At 46.0% G+C, this 11,224-nt stretch overlaps 1 protein-coding gene across 2 annotated transcripts in view; it reads left to right on the forward strand.

Annotated features, from left to right (window-relative positions):
- Positions 1-10,590, forward strand: part of LOC116969709 (tripartite motif-containing protein 2-like) — an 18,759-nt gene extending 8,169 nt beyond the window's left edge. For both annotated transcript variants that reach the window (XM_033016491.1, XM_033016492.1), the window contains 4 exons: positions 5,472-6,195; positions 6,530-6,633; positions 8,613-8,780; positions 10,211-10,590. In XM_033016491.1, coding sequence (XP_032872382.1) covers positions 5,472-6,195; positions 6,530-6,633; positions 8,613-8,780; positions 10,211-10,528 — 1,314 coding nt within the window. In that variant the 3' untranslated portion in view covers positions 10,529-10,590. The remainder of the gene's footprint in view (positions 1-5,471; positions 6,196-6,529; positions 6,634-8,612; positions 8,781-10,210) is intronic.
- The last annotated feature ends 634 nt before the right edge of the window (positions 10,591-11,224 follow it).

Raw genomic sequence — 11,224 nt, forward strand, 5'->3', positions numbered from 1 at the left:
CATTTAATAAAATTCCTGAATTTACACAATATAAATTAATAATTGGAGGAGACTTCAATTGTACACTAGATCCATACTTAGACAGATCATCAAGGCAAAAAAAAGTAAAATCTCAATCAAGTGTATTTCTAAATTCATTTATTAATACCACTAATATTAAGGATATCTGGAGAATAGAAAACCCAACGGGACGGGAATATTCATTTTACTCACCAGTACACAAAACATACTCAAGAATAGATTATTTTTTAGTTGACTCTACATTTATCCCATTTATTTATAATTCAAAATACCATAACATTATAATCTCAGATCACGCACCTGTAACATTCATGATTAAATTAAATGGAATGTCCGAGAAACAAGCATATTGGAGATTTAACCCACAAATTTTGAACGAAAGATCATGCCAGGAATATATTATTAAACAGATTCAAATATTTTTTGAGGTAAATGACAACCCTGAAACACCTACTTTTCTTATGTGGGAAACGTTTAAAGCGTATGTTCGAGGTACATTAATTTCTGCTCAAGCATTTTATAATAAAGAGAACAGGATTAAGCAACAAACATTGGAAATTGAAATCAAGCAACTAGATATAGAAAATGCGAGAATGCCATCTACTTTAAAACATAATAAAATTGCTGTATTGAAATATAAATTAAATAAAATGTATTCAGAACAAGTAATAAAACTTTATCAAAAAACCAAACAATTACATTTTGAATTTGGAGACAAACCACAAAAATTATTAGCACGTCAGTTACGAAAAATGGAAGGGGAAAAAACAATTCATAAAATTAGAACAGAGACAGGAGAATTATTAAAAATGCCCAAGGATATAAATGATAGATTTCTCCAATACTATCATAACCTTTATTCAACTAAAACCGTAGCACAATCAGAAGGAATAGCAGATTTTTTAATAAAATGTAATTTAAAAGGTTTAGATTCAAACGATAGAGAATTATTAGAAAGGGAGATTACGATAAAGGATATTGAGGAGTCTATTGGCTCTTTAAAAAATGGTAAAGCAGTAGGACCAGATGGTTTAGGTTCCGAATTTTATAAAAAATTTTATGATTTGCTTAGCCCACGTTTACAAAGACTGTATGAGTATATCTATACTCAACAGAAACTTCCAGACACTTTAAATGAATCAATAATAACACTTATTCCTAAAGCTGATAAAGATCTGGAAGACCCGGGATCATACAGAGCAATTGCACTTTTAAATACAGATCAGAAAATTTTAACTAAAATACTAGCGCATAGATTAGGTACAGTGATGAATAAATTAATACACCCTGACCAAACAGGCTTTATTCAGAAACGATACTCATATTATAATCTAAGAAGATTATTTAATATTATATATTCTAAGAGAATTATTAATGAAGATCTAGCAATAATTTCACTTGACGCTGAAAAAGCATTTGATCAGGTCGAATGGCCTTATTTATTTTCGGTGATGGAAAATATGCAGCTAGGGGAGAAATTCTGTACATGGATAAAACTGTTATATACAAATCCCACGGCTAGAATATTTACAAACCAAAGGTTGTCACCTAAATTTAGCCTATCTAGAGGTTGTAGACAAGGATGCCCATTATCTCCATTATTATTTGCGCTTGCTATTGAGCCACTGGCAGAAAGAGTTAGGGGGCATCCGGAAATACATGGGTATAACACAAAGGACACAGTGAATAAAATTTCTCTATACGCAGATGATGTATTAATTTACATTACAAAACCAGAAATTAGTATTCCAAACTTATTAAAGCTAATAACCCAATTTGGTTCACTTTCAGGATACAGAATAAATTGGAATAAAAGTGAAATTATGCCAATAAGGGAACATAACAAACAGACAATACAACAATTTCCATTTAAAATAGTAAATGAAAAATTTAAATATCTAGGTATTTATGTAACTAAGATATATACATCATTATTTAAAGCAAATTTCCCCCCATTACTGAACAAACTACATAAGAATATTCAATACTGGAAAACACCTCCTATCTCAATGGTAGGCAAAATCAATGCCATAAAAATGATTTTTTTACCGCAAATACTATATCTTTTTCAGACAATTCCGATATATCTGGCAAAAAACTTTTTTAAAAAATTGGACTCTATTGTTAATGATTTTATCTGGGATTATAAGAGTCATAGGATAAACAAAAGACACTTGTGTAAATCAAAAATAAATGGAGGCTTGGTTTTACCCAATTTTTTGTTTTATTTCTGGGCAGTTAACATTAAAAATATGAATTTCTGGTTGGAAGAAATAGATCATCAACCAGACTGGTTAAAAATGGAAAAGGAAGATTGTTTACCTTTTGATATCGGTTCGATATTATTTGCTACGTCTAAATTAAACAAAAAAATTTATAGGGAAAACCCTATAATATTTAGTGCTATACGAATCTGGAAACAATTAAAAAAGACATTAAAATTAGATAATTTATCACTTTTTCTTCCAATTGTGAATAATCCTTTGTTTAAGCCTTCATGGTTGGACGGGGGTTTTACACAATGGAAGAATTATGGAATTAAAAATATGGGACAACTTTACAAGGAAGGTACTTTTCTGACATTTCAGGAATTGCAACAGACTTATGGACTTCGAGGAAATGATTATTTCAGATATCTTCAACTTAGAGATTATGTAAAATCGAACTCCCAAAATTTTCGAATTAGAAATTCAGAAATTCTTGATGAATGTTGGAACAAACATCCTAATACAGAAAAATTAATATCTTATATATACAATATTTTATTAGACAGTGACATTCCCTCGACGGACTTACACAGACAAACATGGGAAAAAGAATTAAATCAAGTAATAACGAAAGATACTTGGGAAGAAAGTTTGCAACACATACATCAGTGTTCACTAAACGCCAGACATTCTCTAATACAATTTAAAGTAATACATAGGTTACATTATTCAAAAACAAAACTACATAAAATTTTTCAACATATCTCACCTATATGTGATAAATGTCAACATTTAGAAGCTACATTATCTCATATGTTTGCAAACTGTATAAAAATAAAAAAATTCTGGGTAAATATTTTTAGTATAATATCTAAAGTAACCAGCATACAATTGGACCCAGATCCAAAATTAATAATACTCGGAATATTAGAATTAAATCAAACACTTAGAACAACACAAAGAAACTTTATTGATTATAGTTTAATAACAGGAAAAAAATTAATTCTAAAATTTTGGAAAGGCCCTACGGCCCCCACAATCAAAATGTGGATTATAGAAATGACGGAGACCTTAAACGTGGAAAGAATCAGATTTTCCCTGTTGGATAAACAGGAATCATTCGTTGGAACATGGTCTCCTTTTATTGATTACTTAAAGGGTCAGAATGGTTCAGCACAGGAACCTGACTAGCACGCGGGCTAAAGAATGGATGAAATATTATACTCTGAAATGTACGAATATATCTCGAATGAAGTCTTTTTTATTTTAACAAATTTTTCCATTCTTCTTTAACTACCTTTTTTTTTTTTTTTTTTGTTTGTTGTTTTTGTTTTTTGTTTTTCTTCTCTTTCTTTTCTTTCTTTACTTCATCTATCTCTTTAGTTCTATCTAGTTTAAAAAAAAAAAAGGTAAAAAGTATTGGAGACAATGTAATAATAATTGACATGTAATGATGTATTTTGGTTATGTACCTATCTCCAATAAAAAATATTTTAAAAAAAAAAAAAAAAAAAAAAAAAAGAATTCTCCCAATTTTGCTAGCCCTTGCTGTCTCCTCCCCTTCCTTAACCCTCTAGCTGTCTCCTCCCACCCTCCCATCCGCCAACCCTCGGGCTCCTCCTCCTCCTCCCGTTTTCCTTCTTTCTCCCCCCCCCACCCCCCATCAGTCTGAAGAAGGGTTTCGGCCCGAAACGTCGCCTATTTCCTTCGCTCCATAGATGCTGTTGCACCCGCTGAGTTTCCCCAGCAATTTTGTGTACCTACGATATTCCAGCATCTGCAGTTCCCTTTTGAACAGTAAACTATATCAGAAGGGCAAAAAAGGGGCCAGGAGATAGCTCTGGCGGGTAGCATTAAGGACAAACCCAAAAGACATTAGGGGGAAAAGGGTAACTGGAGAGAGAGTGGCGACCTCTCAGGAATCAAAGCGGTCACCTCTGTGTGGAACCACAGGGGATGGGCAAGGTCCTCAATGAGTATTTCTCCTCTGTATTTACCGAGGAGAAAGACAGTAGGACGGAGGAAATTGAAGCAGTCACTGGAAGTGTGTTTTGAACAGTCAGGGTTACCGTCGAGGAAGTACTGAAGGTACTGTTGTGTTTGAAGGTAGACAAATCTCCAGGGCCAGATCAGATATATCCGAGGACATTGCGGGAAAGTAGAGAGGAAATTGCGGGAGCCCTGGTTGAAATTTACGAGTCGTCCTTAAATACAGGAGAGGTGACGGAAGACTGGAGGGGGGCAAATGTTGTGCCTCTTTTCAAGAAGGGCTGCAGGAAAAATGCTGGGAACTATAGGCCGGTGAGCTTAACATCTGTAGTTGGTAAGTTACTGGAGAGTATTCTGAGGGATAGGATATACAGGCATTTGGATGGGCAAGGGCTGATTAGGGACAGTCAGCATGGTTTTGTACGTAGGAGGTCGTGTCTCACAAATCTAATTGAGTTTTTTGAAGACGTGACCAAAAAGGTCGATGAGGGCAGAACTGTAGATGTTGTGTACATGGAGTTTAGTAAGGTGTTCGACAAGGTTCTGCATGGTAGGCTGCTCTGGAAGGTTAGATCGCATGGGATCCAAGGAGAGATAGCTGAATAGATAGCAAAATGGCTTCATGGAAGGAAGCAGAGGGTGATGGTGGAAGGTTGCTTCTCAGACTGGAGGCCTGTGACTAGTGGTGGGCCTCAGGGTTCGGTGCTGGGCCCGTTACTGTTTGTCATCTACATCAATGATTTGGATGAGAACATACAGGGCAAGATTGGCAAGTTTGCTGATGATACAAAAGTGAGTGGTTTTGCAGATAGTGAAGATGGTTGTGAACGATTGCAGCAGGATCTGGATCGATTGGCCAGGTGGGCGGAGGAATGGTTGATGGAATTTAATACACAGAAGTGTGAGGTCTTGCATTTTGGGATGTCGAACAATGGCAGGACCTACAATGGATGGTAGGCCTCTGGGTAGTGTTGTAGAGCAGAGGGATCTAGTACAGGTGCATGGTTCCTTGAAGGTCGAGTCACAGGTAGATAAGGTGGTCAAAAAGGCTTTTGGCACTTTGGCCTTCATGAGTCAGAGTATTGAGTATAGAAGTTGGGAGGTCATGTTGTAGTTGTATAAGACATTGGTGAGACCACATTTAGAGTATTGTGTTCAGTTCTGGGCACTGTGTTATAGGAAAGATCTCCCCCCTCCCCCCCCCCCCTCTGTGCCCAGGGTCCTGTAACCTCCCCACCCCCTCTGTGCCCACAGGTCCTGGAGTCCCAGCTACAGTTACTGGTCCAGGGTCGGGAGCGGATCCGGAGCAGCTCGGAGTTCACGGAGCAGGCCCTGCGTCAGGGCACGGAGGCGGAGGTGTTGCTGGTGAGGAAGCAGATGAACGAGACTCTGGGGGAGTTGGGACGGGAGGAGTTCCCGCTGCAGCCGCAGGAGAACCAGCACCTGGAGTGTGTGCTGGAGACGGAGGGTCTTCGCCGGTCACTACAGGGCCTGGGCTCGCTGGTCACCACCAGCGCGGTGGGGCGACAGACGGTGGGGTCCGGCGAGGGGCTGAGACAGGCCGTGGTGGGTCAGCCGACGGCCGTCACCGTCACCACCAAGGACAAGGACGGGGAGCTGGTGAAGTCGGGCAGCGCGGCCGTAGTGGCCGAAGTGACGGCTCCGGACGGTTCCACTGCCCACGGCCATGTGGTGGACAACAGGAACGGCACCTACGAGCTGCTGTACACACTGCGGGTGGAAGGCGAACACCTCCTGTCTGTCACCCTGTACGGGCAGCCCATCCGAGGATCCCCCTTCCGGGTCCGAGCCGCACGGCCATGCGACCTCTCACAGTCCCCCGACGATGTCCGGCGTCGAGTCAAGTCCCCCGGCTCCGGACACATCCGCCAGAAGGCAGTGCGGAGACCAGCCAGTATGTACAGCAGCGGCAAACGCAAAGACAACCCCATCGAGGATGAGCTCATACACCGTGTCGGTGAGTGGGGGGGGGGGGGGGGGGGGGGGGGGGGGTGGTGAGTAGGGGTGAGAGAGAGGTGGGAGAGAGAGGGGGGTCACGGGAAGCACGGGACGGGTCGTAGGGGGGAAGAGGGGGCAGGGAGGCCACTTGAAGGGGAGCATGGAGGGGGGAGATGGGGTGTAGGGGGAGGGTCAAGCTGAAAGAAAACCTCATTGAGGACGAGCTCATCCACCATGGGGGAGGGGGGGGATGGGGGAGGGCAAGGGGAAAGGCTATCCCATCACAGACAAACATGCACGTCATGCCCTGTACCCACGCCTGCACCTGGCTCTGACTGTGTTCCTGTCTACAGGCAGCAGAGGCCGTGAGAAGGGTGAGTTCAGCAACCTCCAGGGGATCTCTGCCTCCGGCAGCAACCGCATTGTGGTTGCCGATAGCAACAACCAGTGTATCCAGGTAACTGACCCCATACTGTCCCGACCCCACCCCTCCCACTGTCCCGACCCCACTGTCCCGACCCCACTGTCCTGACCCCAACCCCCACCGTCCCGACCGCACCCCCCACTGTCCCGACCCAACCCCACCTGTCCGACCTCACCCCCGCAAACTGTCCTGAACCCAACCCACCTGTCCCGACCCCACCCCCCCTGTCCCGACCCCAACTGTCCGACCCACGACCCCCCCAATGTTCCGACCCCACTGTCCCGACCCCCACCCCCCACTGTCCCGACCCACTGTCCCGACATCACCCACTGTCCCCCCACTTGTCCGTGACCCCACCCCCAACTGTCCCCGACCCCCACTGTCCCGACCCCACCCCCCACTGTCCCGACCCCACTGTCCCGACCCCACCCCCCACTGTCCCGACCCCACTGTCCCGACCCCACCCCCCACTGTCCCGACCCCACTGTCCCGACCCCACCCCCCGCCGTCCCGACCCCACCACACTGACCCCACCCCCCCTACTGTCCCAACCCCACTGCCCGACCCCGCTGTCCCGACCCCACCCCACCGCCAGGTTGCTCACTGTCACCCTCCGTTTCTTGTCACGTGTACCCAGGTACAGTGAACAGCTGTCATGTGCCTGCTAACCGAACTTAAATACAATCGATCAAATACTTTGCATCTGTTGTGGCCAAGACGGAGGCTAGTGAGGTCGGGGTGTACAACACTAATGTACAGGGCAGTTGGAGGTCACGAGGGGCTGTGGCTATTGAAGAGCATGAAGAGCAGTCGGTCACTAGGTTGGACACCGTGGCTGGGGTCGTGGACTGAGAGGACGGCTGTGAATGTAACGAGCGGGGGAGAGGTCAGCTGTAAAGATGTTCGGCACTTTGGCCTTCATCAGTCAGAGTTGTCGAGTATAGAAGTTGGGAGGACATGTTTCAGTTGTATAAGACGTTGGTGAGACCGCATTTAGAATATTGTGTTCAGTTCTGGGCGCCATGTTATAGGAAAGATATTGTCAAGCTGGACAGAGAAGATTTACGAGGATGTTGCCAGGACTAGAGGGTGTGAGCTACAGGGAGAGGTTGAGTAGGCTGGGTCTCTATTCCATGGAGCGCAGGAGGATGATGGGGGATCTTATAGAGGTGTATACAATCATGAGAGGAATAGATCGGGTAGATGCACAGAGTCTTTTGCCCAGAGTAGGGGAATCGAGGACCAGAGGACACAGGTTCAAGGTGTAGGGGAAAAGATTTAATAGGAATTTGAGGGGTATCTTTTTCACACAAAGGGTGGTGGGTGTATGGAACAAGCTGCCAGAGGAGGTAGTTGAGGCTGGGACTATCCCATTGTTTAAGAAACAGTTAGACAGGTACATGGATAGGACAGGTTTGGAGGGATATGGAACAAACTACAACACTACCCAGAGGCCGACCGTTCCTGCCCTTGTTCTACGTCCAAATACTTCTCTGTATTAAATTCCATCAACCATTCAGTGCCCGTGTCCTTACCGTGTGCGTGTGCTTGCCGTGTGCATGTCTTTACCGTGAGCGTGTGCTTGCAGTGTGCGTGTCTACCACGTGTGTGTGCTTGCCGTGTGTGTCTTTACCGTGTGCGTGTGCTTGCCGTGTGCGTGTCATTACCGTGTGCGTGTGCTTGCCGTGTGCGTGTCCTTGCCGTGTGCGTGTCTTTACCGTGTGCGTATCGTTACCATGTGCGTGTGCTTGCCATGTGCGTGTCTTTACCGTGTGTGTGTCGTTGCAGTTTGCGTGTCCTTACCGTGTGCGTGTCTTTACCATGTGCGTGTCTTTACCGTGTGCTTGCCGTGTGCGTGTCCTTACAGTGTGCGTATCTTTACAGTGTGCGTGTCTTTACCGCGTGCTTGACATGTGCATGTGCTTGCCGTGTGCGTGTGCTTGCCGTCTGTGTGTCCTTGCCGTGTGCGTGTCTTTACCGTGTGCGTGTGCTTGCCGTGTGGGTGCCCACAGGTGTTCTCCAATGACGGACAATTGAAGCTGCGTTTCGGGGTTCGGGGTCGGTCGCCGGGACAACTGCAGCGCCCCACCGGCGTGACCTTCCACCCCAACGGTGACATCATCGTGGCCGACTACGACAACCGGTGGGTCAGCACCTTCGCTGCCGACGGCAAGTTCAAGGTGAGGGGGGGGGGGGGGGGGGGAGGGGGGTAGCTGGGGTGGATCAACACCTTCAAGCCCATGCTAGGCTGCTCTGGAATGTTAGATCGCGTGGGATCCAAGGAGAGATAGCTGGATGGATAGCAAATTGGCTCCATGGAAGGAAGCAGAGGGTGATGGTGGAAGGTTGCTGCTCAGACTGGAGGCCTGTGACTAGTGGTGTGCCTCAGGGTTCGGTGCTGGGCCCGTTACTGTTTGTCATCTACATCAATGATTTGGATGAGAACATACAGGGCAAGATTAGCAAGTTTGCTGATGATACAAAAGTGAGTGGTTTTGCAGATAGTGAAGATGGTTGTGAACGATTGCAGCAGGATCTGGATCGATTGGCCAGGTGGGCGGAGGAATGGTTGATGGAATTTAATACAGAGAAGTGTGAGGTGTTGCATTTTGGGATGTCGAACAAGGGCAGGACCTACACTGGATGGTAGGCCTCTGGGTAGTGTTGTAGAGCAGAGGGATCTAGGAGTACAGGTGCATGGTTCCTTGAAGGTCGAGTCACAGGTAGATAAGGTGGTCAAAAAGGCTTTTGGCACTTTGGCCTTCATCAGTCAGAGTATTGAGTATAGACATTGGGAGGTCTTGTTGCAGTTTCAGGGTACGGTGCTGGGCCCGTTACTAGTTATATCAATGATTTGGATAAGATTGTACAAGGCATGGTTTAGTAAGTTTGCTGATGACACTAAAGTGGATTGTAGATAGTGAAGATGGTGATCAATATTTACAGCACGATCTAAACTAAAGACCTTGATCAGCTCGGATGGGCTGAGGAATAGTTGATGGAGTTTAATGCAAATCAATGTGAGTTGCTGTGTTTCGGGAAATCAAACCAGGGCCGGACACTTGTGCATTTACGAGGATGTTGCTGGGACGCAAGGGTGTGAGCTACAGGGAGAGGCTGGTGCAGGCTAGAACTTTTTTCCTCACAGCGTAGGTGGATGAGGGGAGATCTTATAGAGGTGTATAAAATCATGCGAGGAATAGATCGGGTAGATGCACAGAGTCTCTTGCCCAGGGTCGGGGAATCGAGGACCAGAGGACATAAGTTTGAAGTGAGAGAGGAAAGATTTAATAGGAACCTGAGGGGCAACCTTTCCACACAGATGGTGGTGGGTGTATGGAGCGAGCTGCTGGAGGAGGTAGTTGAGGCTGGGACTATCACAACAGGTACATGGAGGGACATGGGCCAAACGCTGGCAGGTGGGACTAGTGTAGATGGGACACGTTGGTCGGCATCGGCAAGTTGGGCCAAAGGGTCTGTTTCCACACTGTATCACTTCATGACGCACTCTCTCCCTCTCTCTCACCACCCCCTCTCTCTCACTACCCCCTCTCTTCTCCCCCCCTCACTCCCCCCCCCCCCCTCCTTTCTCCCCTCCTCTCTCCTGCAGAGTAAGATAGGTGCGGGCAAGTTGTTGGGACCGAAGGGCGTTGCCGTTGACCGTAACGGCCACCTGATCGTGGTGGACAACAAGGCTTGCAGTGTCTTCATCTTCCAGTCCAACGGGAAGCTGGTGACACGGTTTGGTACGCGGGGAACTACTGACAGACAATTTGCAGGTACACTGGATGGAAATAACTCCCCACTGTCTCCACTCTCTGCCTCACTGGCCCACGTCTGCTGCACCATACAACATAGTACAGCACCCAAACTGGCCCTTCGGCCCACCTCATTCATGCCCACCCACCATGCTGCTTCGCCAGGCTAGTCCCATACGTCTGCATGTCCCTCTACACCTTCCCCGCCCACTACAGACAAAAAGCAAACTCAATGCTAGCATTTATTTCAAGAGGGCTTGTACACAAAAACAGGGATGTAATGCTGAGGCTCTATAAGGCGCTGGTCAGGCCACATTTGGAATATTGTGAGCAATTTTGGGCACCGTATCTGAGGAAGGATGTGTTGGCTCTGGAGAGGGTCCAGAGCAGGTTTACAAGAATGATCGCACGAATCAGTGGGTTAACCTATGATGAGCGTTTGTCGGCACTGGGCCTGTACTCGCTGGAGTTTAGAAGGATGAGGGGGAACTTCATTGAAACTTACAAAATAGTGAAAGGCCTGGATAGAGTGGATGTGGAGAGGATGTTTCCACCAGTGGGAGAGTCTAGGACCAGAGGTCACAGCCTCAGAATTAAAGGACGTTCTTTTAGGAAGGAGATGAGGAGGAATTTCTTTAGTCAGAGGGTGGTGAATCTGTGGAATTCTTTGCCACAGACGGCTGTGGAGGCCATAAGTCAGTGGGTATATTTAAGGCAGAGATAGATAGATTCTTAATTAGTACGGGTGTCAGAGGTTATGGGGAGAAGGCAGGTGAATGGGGTTAGGAAGGAGAGATAGATCAGCCATGATTGAATGGCGGAGTAGACTTGATGGGCTGAATGGCCTAATTCTACTCCTATTCCTT

Source organism: Amblyraja radiata, unplaced genomic scaffold (assembly GCF_010909765.2).
Source record: "Amblyraja radiata isolate CabotCenter1 unplaced genomic scaffold, sAmbRad1.1.pri scaffold_1058_ctg1, whole genome shotgun sequence".
Lineage (NCBI taxonomy): Eukaryota > Metazoa > Chordata > Chondrichthyes > Rajiformes > Rajidae > Amblyraja > Amblyraja radiata.